Source organism: Anabrus simplex, chromosome 1, assembly GCF_040414725.1.
Source record: "Anabrus simplex isolate iqAnaSimp1 chromosome 1, ASM4041472v1, whole genome shotgun sequence".
NCBI classification, from domain to species: domain Eukaryota; kingdom Metazoa; phylum Arthropoda; class Insecta; order Orthoptera; family Tettigoniidae; genus Anabrus; species Anabrus simplex.
Genome location: NC_090265.1, coordinates 181143590 through 181159643, shown reverse-complemented (window position 1 = coordinate 181159643; position 16054 = coordinate 181143590). Strand labels below are relative to the sequence as shown.

At 37.7% G+C, this 16054-nt stretch overlaps 1 protein-coding gene across 2 annotated transcripts in view; it reads left to right on the top strand.

Annotated features, from left to right (window-relative positions):
- Positions 1 to 16054, top strand: part of LOC136859755 (aminopeptidase N) — a 206097-nt gene that overhangs the window by 45854 nt on the left and 144189 nt on the right. For both annotated transcript variants that reach the window (XM_068225771.1, XM_068225770.1), the window contains exon 3: positions 11728 to 11937. In XM_068225771.1, coding sequence (XP_068081872.1) covers positions 11728 to 11937 — 210 coding nt within the window. The remainder of the gene's footprint in view (positions 1 to 11727; positions 11938 to 16054) is intronic.

Genomic DNA, 16054 nt, shown 5'->3' with positions numbered 1-16054 from the left:
TCCCCAGCTGAATTTACAGTTGTCAGTTGATTGAAGAAAGTGTGGTGTACCAGAGGGATGTATGGGAGAAGTGTCATCATGTCTCTCGGTGACAGGTCGCACAGTGTTGTTGAGAGGGTTGAGTTGAACACCAGACAAACGAGGACGGCCACGAACACGATGTGAAGGAGTAATGTCCAAAGTTTTGAAAGGGATTCCTTCATCAAGATATTCCTTGTAGAGAATGAGATGAGAGAGTCTTTCTGAAAATGAAGCCATCGAACATGAAGCCAACTGAACTATTCATTTTCCGTGTTCATCTTTCTAAATGTTAGACTTTTCTCTATGTCTTTTGTTGAGACAAAGTCATTCAGAGCTATTCTATAAATGGCAAAGGGTTGTTTTCTCCTTGTCTTTTGAATGGTATTACACCAATCATCCAGAGTGAAAATTGAGCAGCTCTTGATTTTCTCTCGATAACTCCGAAATCCCAATCGTGTGGAAGAAAGGAGTCTCCTGATAGCATGAACTTATGGTCAACCACTTGGATTTCATTTCTCAAGTTCTTTACAATCTAGAATTTCAACATGCAGAGCAGCTTTCCCTTATAAAGATTTTTGAAATTTAATAACACCTGAATATTTAAAATCTAAATAAAGAAAACAATACCGATACTTACTAGCACAGTTACAAGGACTTTTTGATTTTAGAACATAAATAACAATGATAATGAACACAGAACAACACAACCACATGGCCGTGATGCTTGACTTATACCACTATTCCTGTAAATGCGCTCCACTCTGACGTGATGGGAAGAATGCATCTAGCGCTCTGAAGCGTCTCCCATGGGAGTTATCGTTATACCACTTCTTCACAACAGATTTTCATGCGTTATAAGTGCACTGAGCAGTATAACTCAAAAACTGACATTTCTTGACTTAGGCTACTTTGGCTCTCAGCGGCTCAATTGACAATATTCTAGCAGATTATTTACGTCTTTAATTTGTACATTTAGTCCAGATTGTGCTGAAAATGTAAATCTCGGCCATTCAGACCCTATACTGAGCTAAATATTACCGCTAGTACTACTGTCACGTTCACTTGAGTCACTTTCACCATTGCATTTGTTATCTCCTGACATTTTAACACTAGTCTCACTATCAGATGACACATCACTCTCTGAATTGTCATTGTGTAATAAATCAAAGAGTTCTTCTTCTCGCAGAGGTTTCTGAACTCTGCTTGTACCTGCCATAATGCAATATCTACCGCTCTCAGCAGCCTGGTGGCCGCTGCTGGCTGGCTGTCAGCTGGGCGCGGAACAAAAGCATTTTGCCTGGTCACGTGGTTTTCAGAGAGTGCTGCGTGATTTTCAGAGAGTGCTGCTGTAGGCAAAGCCCAAAACTAACATACACACAAAAAGGAAAGTGATCTCACATCCTACGACAGAATAAGTCGTCATACCCATCGCCGAAAGACATATACATTATGATACAGAATATGCTGTCATGGCCACTTTGGAAGCCATGTGGCTATGACGATTTATTCCATCATTACCGCTTGAAGGTTTAAATATTTTACACATCTAATTCACAGCTTCATTCTTCAAACAGGGCATACCTATCAAAGTTGGTTCTATGTCATGAGAGTACATCTCGATTACGGCATGTTGGATTGCTATTTCCAAATAACAGGCATAAGAATGAACGTCCTATCAAGAAAAATACTTTATAAAACATGGGGGTATGTTCCCATCCTCCTGTATACAGCATTTATTACCAGACTGTCATGATATAGCATAAGCTGCTGTTGCCTAGTGACAATCTGTCCATAAGTCAATCCAATCTTGGGGCGGCTTTGCAACTGAATAAAATTACATAAAATTACTCATACAGTAATAATAAAACTACCTATCTGATTTCGTTCATACCACTTCATAAACCCTTTCAGATGTAATCAGAACAAATTGTAAAATTTTCAGCAGAATCACTCCAGTAGTTTTTGAATCTATTAATCTCAAATATACCAACATCCAATTTTATATATATAGAAAGATTCATAAGAAGTACATACCAAATAAAATACATATCCAAATTTGTGTAGAAAGGTGTTCTTTCAAATTAGTTTCTTCACCACTGATATTATGATTCATAGCTCATACATAAGTTAGCCCAATGAATAACAGTTTAGAAAATTTGCACACACTGTACAAACAAATACAAATTTTCAAATCATGAACTACTTCCTCAAGCTTACATGTCACTGAATATATCATATGCATAGAAACAGTCCAATAACATTTATGACAAAAAATATTGACACAAAAAATACAACAGTTTTAGATCACGCAAACTTACTCATCACTGTCTTCCTGGCCACGCATTGTACAGACATAAATTTTCAAATCATGTACTACCTTCTCCAGCTTACAAGTCACTGACAATATCATATGCTAGAAACAGTCCATTAACATATATAACAATTAAAAAATCTTTACACACAAAAAAACAACAGTTTGAGATCGCGCAAACCTACTTATCACCGTCTTCCTGGCCACGAAAACACTCACTGCAAACCAACTTTGTTGGTCCTGTGTGTTCGTTGCAAATTGGATGTTGACAAGAATCACAACGGCTATTCGAGAACCTGTTCTTTCTTGTAGGACAGTAGGCACACCTTGGTTTACCTGCTCTAGGTGTTTCTGCCTTGTTTGTGCATGGAAGGTCTTCTCCAGTGATGTTCTTGATTTTCTGTCGCAAAATTATTAATAAATTTGTGAGTGAAGCACGTTTCATCAGATGAGGTGTGGCGAGTGTCTTGGCCAGTTCCTTTAGAAAATGCCTCCGTGAAATCATATTGCCGGTGTTGGCTTTGTATATAAAATGTGCATTTATTTCCCCAACATTTTTATTAGGATACTGGTATCTCAAAATCTGAAGATGTTACAGATGTGAAAATTGGTATTTGAAATCTCCTTTAAAAATAAACACATATTTTTTTGTTTTTGTAAAATCCACTTAAAGGGGGTGTAAAAAGGAATGAAAAGGGGTTGGATTCCTTTCATGAGGATACTTTTATCTCAGAAACTGAAGATGTTACGGACATGAAAGTTTGTATTTGAAATCGTTTTTAAAAATAAAGAAATACACATTCTTTTGTTTTTGGAAAATCCAATTAAGGGTGGATAAATGAACTGAAAAATTAGTTTAATTCTTTGTGTGAGGATACTTATATCACAAAAATGAAGGATGTTATGGATGTGAAAATTGGTATTTGGAGGGGGAGGGAAACAATTGAAGGGGGTTAAAAGGAGTTGAATTCTTTTTATGATGATACAAATAAGAAGTGGACTTAAAAAAATGCACTGCTAAGGGGTTTTGACTGAGGGATGAGGAATGATGACAAAAATATACGTTTATAATAAACCGTTTTAATTACGAAGTTAAAATGTTAAATGATATCTTTTTAAATAACAGAAGGTTTGAAACAAATTTAACCCCTCAGAGAGTTAAATGGGGTTAATATCCAAAAACAAATATATTAATTCCTTCCTCCGAAATGGTTTAACGTATGAAGACAAAATTCCAAATAGTGGTATATATTTTAAATCCTAGGTCTGAAATAGGAAATATTTTTAAACGTTCCATCGCTAAAGTGTCAAATGAGCTTAGCTCCATGAATTAAATTATTCATCCACCAAACCTGTTTGGCATATAAAGTTGTAATTTTACGAGAAAGGTCTTCTTTTATGTCCTAGGTGTAAAATACCGTATACTTCAAAACATTTCTCTCCTATGAGGTTTAGATGGTAGATGACTCTCAAAAACACAATATCCATTCTTCCAAAACCGTTTCAGGCACAAACATAACTTTTTTTAATGAAGGGTTGTCTTCTATATCCTAGATGTAAATAAAAATTTTGAAACATTCACCCCTTAAAAAAAGTATTCATTCCTCCATTACTGTTTGACATACAAAATCAAAATTTCACAGGTTGGTCAGAAGTGGTTTAAAACATTCAAATTCTTCTGTACAGGATTCAAGTGAGTGGTAGATTATAAAATAATCATTCCACCAAAACCATTTGACATACGAACTGAGGACGTATTTTACAGGTTCAGCTGACAGTGGACTCTCCAAAATGTAAAACTTTGAATAATAACTTTCATTTTAAAGCCGTGGTGAAGCACAGGTATCTTGCTAGTAGGAAGATGAAGTTGGAATTCAAAAAAGCAAATTGAGGCAGATATGTGTTTAAAGGAGAGGAGTTAGGAATTGGATTAATTTTCTAAGGGAGATATTCAATAAACTTCCAAGTTTATTGATGTTATTTGAGGAAAGACTAGGTAAACAACTGACAAGGAATCTTCCACGCGGGCAACTGCCCTAAATGCAGATCAGTGATGACTGATTGGTTTATTAATTGATTTATTGATTGTTTGATCAGTTGATTGATTGATCAATCAATATGTTACCCAGTTTGTTGACTCAAGTTAATCTTGCTTATTAATTCTTAATGGAAGTTGGAGGTGGAGAAACAAAAGCAGTTTGTTTGTCCATTTTACTACTTCCTCTCTCTCTTTGTATCCTTTAAGTGAGGAATCACACCTCATGAACTTCAGTCTTCAGAATCTTTAATTTTATTCAAACTGAAAAATGAAGAGTTCTCACTACTCAGTAACATTAATTGGTCACACTACCAGTTACAAACTAAAACAGTCACTCTCCACTACTGTCACTTATTGTCTAAGTATGTTCCACAATTATTCTCGCAGTATGTTATCATAGCGACTTGGTTCACAGCTAAATTCTAAGCCAATGTTATTTCTCTGCAGCTGAAGATGACCTAATGAGGCCAAAACATGTACAGTTACTATTAATGTGATGTTTTTGTGATCTTGAATTGTGAATAAATTTAAATGTATTGACTAGGTGGAACAATTATACTAGTTTTTCAATTTATTTAACATAATCGTCAATATGGAACCGAAATGAAATTCATTTCATTGGTTCACAGCTCATGCAGCACAGTCTCACAGTGCTGTATATCGTCCAATGTACTCACACTCACAGTAGACTTCATTCACTGTCCCTTGCTAACTTCTCTCATGCTGCACTGGTGACACACATGTTCACTCACAGCAGCTGGACATGAGAGACTCGCTTCCTTGGCAACAGAAAGAACAAACACTCACTTCACAGACAGAACTGCCCTTGTTGCACTGACTACTCAACTCAACGACGATGACAAAAATGTTTTCATTCCCCGCCCAGAGGGCGGGGCGGTCCCCTTAGAGCATGTCACACTCTCGCGGGCCATGGGAAGCGAAAAGAACTGTGTGATATGAGGAATGAGTAGAGTGGGAAGGGCGATGTGTGAAATTTAATGAGAGGGAAATATGGGGCCACTGGGCTACAGAGATGTGAATTTTAGGAGATATTCGCTAGGATTGAGGTTTAAAGAGGAGTATTAGGATAGTATTGAAAGGTGAGGAGTTGCAAGGACGTAGTGAGATTATGAAAGGAAGATGTTAGGTACCGGATTATTTCCAGTGTCAGAGATGGCTAAGGAAAGAAACTATATGGGTGAGGAGGTGGACTGACAGATTGACAAGGTGAGAAGTTGGCTGCCTGGGGGCGGCGGTGAGAATTGTTGGCTGGATGTCTTACAGAATTAGGAGGGGGGGGGGGGGGGAGATGGACGGTTCTACTCTATAATGTTGGCCATATATGTAAGCTCCGTGGTCGATGAGGTGTTGAACATTTGCAGCGCTTGGGACGTGGATGCGTACCATAAATGTGGGCCCTGATGCATCCTTGATGCGGAAGACTCTGCGAACTGGGATGTCTTTAGCTTGCAGTTGATGAAATATGGTCCCTTAGGAGAGAGCCGGGTCCACGAATGACACAGCTGGACATTCTGTGAGAAGTTGGTGATGCCTGCAAGGTCGATGATGTTGCAGAGGCTGCTGTTCTGGGTGAAGATGGCGAAGGCGGTGCGCCGACTGTCATATTTGATGTTCCAGGAAGTACATATTGATGTTGAGGTTGTGAAGGGATGGGGAAAGGGAGGAGTGAAGAGGTCATTAGTGATGGTGGGGGGAATGTGACAACTGTTGTAACAGGGATCTGTGAAATAGTGAGGGTAGATGTCGGAGTGGTCGATGTGACGGTCGTGGTCGTGGTGGTGTAGGTGGTGGTAATGGGAGGGGTGTAGAAATTTGACAAAGTCTGTAGTTGTGGTAGTCCCTGTGATGGCGTAGTTGTAGGCTCGGCTGTGGTTAGGCAGTTGGCTGGGCTGATGTAGTTGTTACTGGAACTTCTTCTACTCAATGAAGCCTGCCATAGATATAAACGCCATTATCAACAGCATTCCAGAAGTCATCTGCAGATGGAGTATAGAGTAGCACATCAGTTGATGGTCCTGGGCCGGCGGAAGATCGTATGGCATGATGGATGCCAATCGTGTGGAGTTCTGCTTCAATTTCATCTTCGGGGATAGCTGGATTGACATTCCTGGTGAGACAGACATATAGAATGGGGAGGCCGACTTCCATCTTGGTGTCAGCCTTATATGTTTTTTGGATTCGGCGATGCAGCAAAATTAGAGTTGGTGAGCCACCAGGCCAAATAAAAATTAATTAGAGATGCGCAGAGAATAGAACCATCGAGTTTCAAGTGGCACGAGAAGGTATTCAACTCAGACTGAACCACAATTCAAACTGAACTGACTGTGAACACTATGGGAGTACTCACACAGACAGTACTCCATCCGATGCTCGCACGCAGCACTCCCTCAACCTCCCTCAACAGCATTAATTCTCTGACTGAACTCCACTCCAACTTCCTCTGGCCTTTCTTAAATAGGGAGGCCAGTGGCTCCAGAACACTCCAGAAGCTGGATACATCCAGAACACTTTCGCCCTCCCCCCCACTGCAATTATCTGGAGGTTTCCAGCTGTGGCCAGAGGCATTCATGGAGATGTCAGGGGCCCTGGTCTTGCACTCCTCTCTCAATCCTGACCGGTTGGCTGTGCAGCAAACAGGTGGGGCCACTAACTTGGTGACATCACTCGCAACTGGAGCAGGGCAAACTTGCTTCCCCCAACATCTTAAAATGAAATGGCTGATACTGCCACAGTATATTGGCCATTATTTTTACAAATTAAATATATATGTATATTATTTTATTGTTTTGCAATTCCAAAATTAATGTTCTTTATGTGGACTGCACCAGTGTGGTTGTTTCCTCCACTTCTCATGGAAGCTGATGGTGTACAGAGAAATTGCCTTGAATCTATTTTCAAAATTTCAATATAGACAATTGTACCTTGGCAAGTTTGCTCATAAGATTCGATGGGCTTTGGTATTAGTAGAACAACTGACATATCCTTATCGGCTTTTATTGCTTCGGCTTATGGAACTCTTGACTTTATCAAGTCACAAATTTCTTTCCACAGTGATGAAGTTGAGGTGTGCCATTTGCCATAAGTTCTCCAGGAATGGTCAACTATAAACAAATCTGTTATGTTCTGAACACTCTACCAAATATATATATATTCAATACTTAACATAATTTACTTAACTTGGACACACATCTGCTGCACAGCATGATGTATCTAATCATTACAATGTGAAGAAGAGCTGTTCTCTCCAGTGAGTATACATCTATGTGTCCTTACGTTGATGTTACCAGCTCACTAAGATTCGTGTTACACACTGAATTTTAAACAAACACTTTGAATCTATGAACATATCAGATAAGGAATATAGACTAATTAAATAAGAGGAAGTACAGATAAACTATGCAATTTGAAAAAGAAACTTCACTTTTTACAGAACAGTAGAGAAGAAAAAAAGTTAGGTATCTGAAGTGGTTCACAAAATAATATCACAAAAACACACAGGCAGTCGAGAATGTCTCGATGATCTACTCTGGACACGTACATTTGCTGGAACATTAGAATTCTGTTGTGGTGTCACTTCCATACCAGGAGTTAGTGGATTTTCTACTGGAACAGCCGGATCTTGGCATAGTGATACTGTCAATCAGAATTAACCGAGACATGGCAGTTTAGAGCTCTAGGCTCATCGTATGACTGTGTTGGTTCAAATATAACTGATTTAGGTTGAATCAGTGAACCACACAGTTGGTCAATATGTTGTTTCAGTGTCCTTCCTGATTTATCCAAAATAACTAGGTAGTGTCGCTGACCATACTTCTTTACAACTTTGCCAAATTTCCAAGTGTACTTGTTATTGCAAAAGAAGTGCACATGGATTCTTTCCCCCACTTGAAACGATCGTCCTGGTTTGGCTACGGATAATGAAGGTTGAGGTCGGATAGGGAAGAAAGCATCAAGGCAAATCCTCATTTTTTGGTTCAGGTACAGCTCTGCTGGTGACTTTCCACATGCAAGGGGTGTAGCATGGTATAGAAACAGAATATTATGTATTTTCTCATAGATTGGGACATTATCATCTGAGCCCGAATGGAGATGATTCTTCAATATTTGAACTTGTCATTCTGCTAAGCTGTTAGTGGCTGGGTGACCAGGCGCATTGAATTTTTAAAAAATTCCATTTGTTGAACAATAGGTGCAAAATTCACTGCTTTGAGAAATAGCTGCATTATCTGAGACAATGCTTGCTGGAAATACATGAGAAGCAAATGTATAGTTTAGCAACAAAATTGTGGAGGTACTTGTTAGTGTATCTATTTCCTTTAATTCATTACTAAGTCTCCTAATCCACAGTCTTCCAAGTAATGCCGAATAGCCCTTAGGGACAATATATTTACCATCTTGGATTTCTTTGTCTTTATATACAGCTGAGACTGTTACCTTTCCCATAGGTGTGATGATATTGCCTGAATATGAATGAAAGGCAATTTTAGATTGTTATAAGGGTAAACCTAGATCCAGTTTATCAAATGCATCTTCAGGAAGCACAGTAAAACATGCACCAGATTCAACTTCAAAACACTGTGTCTTGTTGTTTAGTGATACAGTAACTATATATTTATCAGAGTCAGGAGTAACTTCAAATAATTCTACATGTGATGGAGAAAAAGTAGGTTCTGCTTTACACACACCGTATGAATGATCCTGGGCATCATATTGGATAACTGAAATTGACTTAGTTGAGCTGGAACTATTTGCTTTGGATTTGGAATTTTGCATTAGGCTGGTGATGCACACCTTGGCAAGATGGCCTCTTTCACAAAATTCACATCTAATAACATATCTACTGACTCGGCATTCTGACACACGATGATTCGGGTTAGCACATCGGAAACAGAGGTTATCAATTCCTAATCTTCTGAAATCAGGTCTGGTCCTTCCACTAGAGAGACAACATTGACCATATCAGATACTTTGATTCGATGAATGTGTGTTGCAGGGATGGTCAGGGCTCAACAAATGGTTACTCTTGCTGTAACTAGAGCTCGGAGAATGATAACGAAAACTGTGATCTCACCAAGAACGGTGATCTGAGCCAGCAGTAACCTTATATGTATCGCTGTTGTCGAATTCAGATGCTGACAAAGAGGCTTGTCTGGTTAATTCCCTGCTAGACATTTCCAATAATGTTGCCTTAGCTAGAATTTCATCAAAAGTGGTGGCATTAAATTGCAGTACCTGTTCTCATAACCAATCATGCTGTAAAACCCCTATGAACTTGGCTCTTAGAAACACATCCAAAATTAAAACTCTATGTTGACATTGGCACTTGACTGTGAATTCGCACTCAGCTAAATTGTGTTGAGGAGTTGTGACACAATCGGTGATAGACTGTCCCTCTTTCTGATAGACATTTAAAAAATAATGTGGAGAAACCATGGCACTTTTCTTTGGAACAAGCATTTGGGTGAACAGTTCAACCAGATCTGTGAATGACTGAGTTCTGTTCGATTTTTCAGGGCCTAGAAACCCAGGGAGACTATTGTAATACACAGAACCTATAGAGATGCATAGTAGCTGCACTTTCTTTGCCTTGTCTATGATATTCTTCATCCCTACGTAATTCTCAAACCTCTGCATATAGCATGCAAATTTTTCCTTCCAAGAATAAAAATTTTCAAATGGTTGTATGCTTGAACAGTCACCAGAATGTGAGACTTCTCTTCCCGATTCTCTTTGGAATGTTGTTATAAACTGAGTAAGCAGGGTTTGTTGTTGTTGGTTGAATGCATCTGATAGTTTAGCAAATTGTTCTGCATCTATTTTCCTGAGCGTAACCAAATTATTTGTGTCAAAACAGCGGTATATATTTTCGGTGTTCAATTGATAGTACTGTGTGGGATGGCAGCAATACTTATTTATATATCCCATACTCATCGCCAACTGTTATATTCTGAACTCTCTACCAATTTATATATTCAATACTTAACATACTTTATTTAACATGTATCTGCTGCACAGCATGGCATATCTGTTCATTACAATGAAAGTCCCAATGAGAAGAAGAGCTGTTCTCTCCAGAGAGTATACATCTATGTGTCCTTACACTGATGTTACCAGCGCACTCAATGTTTTTAAAAATACATTACAAAATCTCAGTTTCCTTCATCACATCTAGATGTCTAGATAAACTGGGTTATGATCAACACTGCACAGATCGATAAAACACTGGTTTTGTCCCATGATACAGCTGTAGACCAGGAAAGTTTTCACACAGCCCAAGAGAAGGAGGCAAGCTCCTGGCTTACAGACATTCCTTCAACCAATATAGGAACATTTATGGATAACACATCTTTCCAGATTGCAGTAGCCTTACGCTTGGGTTGTGAACTATGTCAACAGCATATCTGCATCTGTGATGCCATTGTGGATCAACTATGACACCATGGTTTAAGTTGCCCTAGAAGCTCTGGAAAGTTTTCCGGACACTTTTTCTTGAATGGCCTAATCAAAATAGCCTTGACATCTGTGGGAATTCCAGCTACTGTATTTTTGAACCTATAGGAACCAGTCAGTCCGATGGTAAACATCCTGATGCGGTATCAGTCGTACCTTGGAAGAACGGAAATCATTAATGTGGGATGCAACTTTCATGGATACTGTTGCAGCTACACATTTACCAACCACCTGTAAAGTAGATGGGCCAGCAGCAGAAGCAGCCGTTCTTTTAAAAAGGAATAAATATAGATCCATTGTCGACAATTACATGTTCTTTGCTATTACTATTGGGCCATGGTGTTTCAAAGCTAAGAACCTCATCTCTAAAATCAGGAAACTACTACAGGACATCACAGATGATTCCTGAGCTACTCAGTATCTCCAGAAGCACATCGTTATTGCTATCCATAGAGGTAATGCTTCAAGTGTTATGGGGACGTTCGCTTCCTCTCCTTCTTTGGAAGGAACATTTTATTGTCAATTCTTGTAATGATAATTAATTGAAATGAAATGGTGTATGGCTTTTAGTGCTGGGAGTGTCCAAAGACAAGTTTGGCTTGCCAGATGCAGGTCTTTTGATTTGACATCCAGCCCCCGTGCCAGCGAAATTAACCAATTAAGGTTAAAATTCCCGACCATGCCGGGAATTGAACCTGGGACCCCTGTGACCAAAGGCCAGCACGCTAACCATTTAGCCATGGAGCCAGACAATAATTAATTTAGAATCACTGTATGTCTTTTCTGATGAATATTGTAAATACAGTAATAGAAGCTCAACTGTAATCATGGATAAAATGTTTTATTATTCATTTAATGAATTAGTTTGGTAATTTATTTATTTTAGAATTTCAGATACAACAGAACATCACTTAATAAAAATTTCCAAGATGAGGCGATATCTATACAGGGACTGGTGTGAGATAATTCTTGATCAAGAGCTCGAGAAAGGAGTTATATATGTTTTAAAATTGAAGTTTCATGGAAATCTAACCACTGGAGAAACAGGACCCTTCTATCGTGTGAATTATGATGACAATGAGACTGAAGAGCCCAGGTAAACTTTTTCTTCCTACAGTGTATGATATACTTAGACTTCAACAGCATTTTTGCTCAAGCATGAGAAAAAAAAAAGATGTGGTGTAGTGCATTACTCTACTTACATTGGTAACTTATTTTGATACACTCTTTTCACATTCATAGAGTCTTACAGTATTTTTATTTGTAAACTCATAAATCCAATCTTGGCCTGAAAGTGAATTTGAAAGTTCTGTGAAATATCCATATGAAAAAAAAAAAAAAAAAAAAAAAAAAAAAAAAAAAAAAAAAGATTCTGTTCCCCTTTTAATATTTGGTGTGTAGTAAAATGTGATAATCAATGAGAATTATATTATCAGTATTGAATGCTAAGGTACACTAAATACTGACATCACCCATCACAAAAGATATAATTTGATTTCGTTAATTATTCTCACTTCAATATAACTGTTTTTTAAAATAGATTCTTACTGTCCAAGTGTTATACATGATGCCAAAAGATGAATCACTTTCAAGAAAGCAAGGAAAAGATTAATAAAATTTTCATATAATTAATATAATTTCATGTTTTCAGCAAGATATAGTAGATATCTTGGATTCAGAAGGTCAAATGGACTGTATCACAATTGTCGTATCTAAGGCATTTGATAGGGTAGATCACGGGAGACTACTGACAAAAATGAGTGCAATTGGACTAGACAAAAGAGTGATTGAATGGGTGGCTATATTTCTAGAAAACAGAACTCAGAGAATTAGAGTATGCGAATCATTACCTGACCATGTAGTAATTAAGAGGGGAATTCTTCATGGCAGTATTATTGAACCTTCATGTTTTCTTATATATATCAATGATATGAGTAAGTGTAATCAGAGATAAGGCTTTTTTTCTGTACAGTGTAATAAATAAGTCACAAGATTGTGAGCAACTGCAAAATGACCTTGATAATGTTGTGAGATGGACAGTAGGCAATAGTATGATGTTAAACGGGCTTAAAAGTCAGGTTGTGAGTTTCACAAATAAGAAAAGTCCTCTCAGTTTTAATTACTGCATTGATGGGGTGAGAGTTCCTTTTGGGGATCATTGTAGGTATCTAAGTGTTAATATAAGGAAAGATCTTTATTGGGATAATAACATAAATGGGATTGTAAATAAAGGGTACAGAATTGCACATGATTATGATAATATTTAGAAGTTGTAGTAAGGATGTAAAGGAGAGGGCATATAAATCTCTGGTAAGACCCCAACTAGTTCCAGTGTGTGTGACGCTCACCAGGATTATTTGATTTGAGAACTGGAAAAAATCCAAATAAAAGTAGCTCAATTTGTTCTGGGTGATATCTGACAAACGAGTAACATTAAAAAATTGTTGCAAAGTTTGGGCTGGGAAGACTTAGAAAAAAGGAGACGAGCTGCACGATTAATGTATGTTCCAAGCTGTCAGTGGAGATATGGTGTGGAATGACATTAGTAGACAAATAAGTTTGAGTGGTGTTTTTAAAAGTAGGAAAGATCACAATATGAAAATAAAGTTGGAATTCAGGAGAACAAATTGGGGAAAATATTTGTTTATAGGTAGAGGAGTTAGGGATTGTAATAATTTACCAAGGGAGATGTTCAATAAATTTCCAAATTATTTTCAATCATTTAAGAAAAGGCTAGGAAAACAACAGATAGCGAATCTGCCACCTGGGTGACTGACCTAAATGCAGCTCAATGTTGATTGATTGATTTGATATCAACAATACTAACAATGTCTCCAAAATCAATCCATCCATCCATCCATCCATCCATCCATCCATCCATCCATCCATCCATCCATCCATCCATCCATCCATCCATCCATCCATCCATCCATCCATCCATCCATCCATCCATCCATCCATCCATCCATCCGTCCGTCCGTCCGTCCGTCCGTCCATCCATCCATCCATCCAGCCACCCACCCTCCCACCCACCCACCCACCCATCCGTCCGTCCGTTGTGAATGATCTGCACTTAGTGCTGTCTCCAAGTTGGCAGATTCCCTGTTGCTTGTTTTTCTAGCTTTTACTTAAACTTTTTCAAAGAACTTCAACATTTATCAAACATTTCCCTTGATAATTTATTCCAATCCCTTACTCTTCATCCTATAAAGGAATATTTGCCCCAAATTTGTTTCTTGAATTCCAATTTTATCTTCATATTTTGATCTTTCTTACTTTTGATGCTGCACTGAAGCTTATTTGTCTACTTATGTCCTTTCATGTGAACGCTCTACTGACAGCTTGGAACATACCACACAGTCTCTTCTCCTTACTCCCAAGTGAGTGTAACAGGAGATGGGCAATGTTATAAAGTAGGAGTTTGCCTGGGAGGATAATGGTCAATGGGGACTTCAATGTTAATGGTGAACATCCCACAGGAATCTTTAAAAAAAAGCACTAGTAATGAAATTGAAGTGGATAGATAATAAGTTGACAACTTTTGGCATGAAATAGAAAACAAAAATCAGTGTTTGAAATGTTAGAACTCTTTTAAGTAGGTACAAGGATTTAACAAAATAAAAGAACTGCTATCACTGACTATTTTCACCGATCATACATTAATACACATACATACAGATATGATTTATCATTAGATGACTTTTCTTCTGGAAGTGGGGAAGAATATAACCCTAATTTAGATACCCATGACTATAGTTATGCGTCAAGTAGTGATGTAGACAATCCAAACGTGCTAACCCTATCGGGCAAATCTAGACCTAATGACCCACCACAACAGGCTCTCTCCAAGTCTTTTTGCCTCTGACTTTTTTATTATTATTCATTGAAGTTTCTATTATTATATATCATTGTGCTTATAATGAAATTTGGCACATTTTGTATATCTTGGAATTTAATTTCATATAATGTAGTGCTTGTGACCAACCTCAAAAATTGGAATATCTTTTGATTTTTTTAAAATATCATTAATTATTCATTATACTTTTACTGGATACTTGTAAGTAAAACATCCTACAATTATCTTATTCTCTAATTCTTCCTGAACAATTTGATATATAATATGCCATATGTAGTTACAAATTTGTATTTATTATAATTTTTTTTAAATGTATCTGCACGCTGCCTTAAGAATGCTCAGCACTTAAGAGTGAAATGATCAGCACTTGGAGGGTTAACAATAATAATAATTGATTATTGAATTGAATTTGATGAATTATTCATCTGATTATGAAAGGAGGAGGATCAGTTGCCCTTTTAAAGTTTTCCCTCTGAGCCAGTTGGCTGTGCAGTTAGGGTCACACAGCTGTGAGCTTGCACTCAGGAGATGACAGGTTTGAACCCCACTGCTGATAGCCCTGAATATGGTTTTCTGTGGTTTCCCATTTCCACACCAGGCAAATTCTGGGCCTGTATCTTAATTAAGACCATGGCTGCTTCCTTCCCACTCTTAGCCCTTTCATATCCCATTGCTACCATAAGACCTAACTATGTCAGTGCAATGTAAAGCAAACTGTAAAACACTAAAATGTAATAATCAGTTTATATATATATACAGTCAGTGATTAATGATCAAGTCCCTATTCTAACATGGCAATCACCAGCAAGATCATTTGATTTTATTGTTTCTTTCCACTTGATGAAGCTTTTCAATCTATATATATAAAATAACTTGTCCTGACTGACTGACTGACTGACTGACTGACTGACTGACTGACTGATTCATCATCGCAGAGCCAAAACTACTGGACGTAAAGAAGTGAAATTTTGGGAATATATTCATATTAAGATGTAGGTGCTCGCTAAGAGAGGATTTTTGGATATTCCTTCGCTAAGGGGGTGAAAAGAGGGGTGAAATTTTAAAATGAGTGTGTCTATATCTCGAAAGTTTAAAAGTTTACAGATGTAAAAATTGGTATTTAGAATCTTCTTTAAAAATAAGGAAACACGTATTTTTTTGTTTTCAGAAAATCCCAATAGGAGGGGTGAAAAGGGGTGAAAATGAGGAAAATGGGTTGAATGCCCTTAATCAGGATACCAGTACTTATATCTCAGAAACTGAAGATATTACAGACCTGAAAATTGGTACTTTTAATCTCTTTTAAAAATAAAGAAACACGTATTTTTTGGTTTTTGGAAAATCCAATTAATGGGAG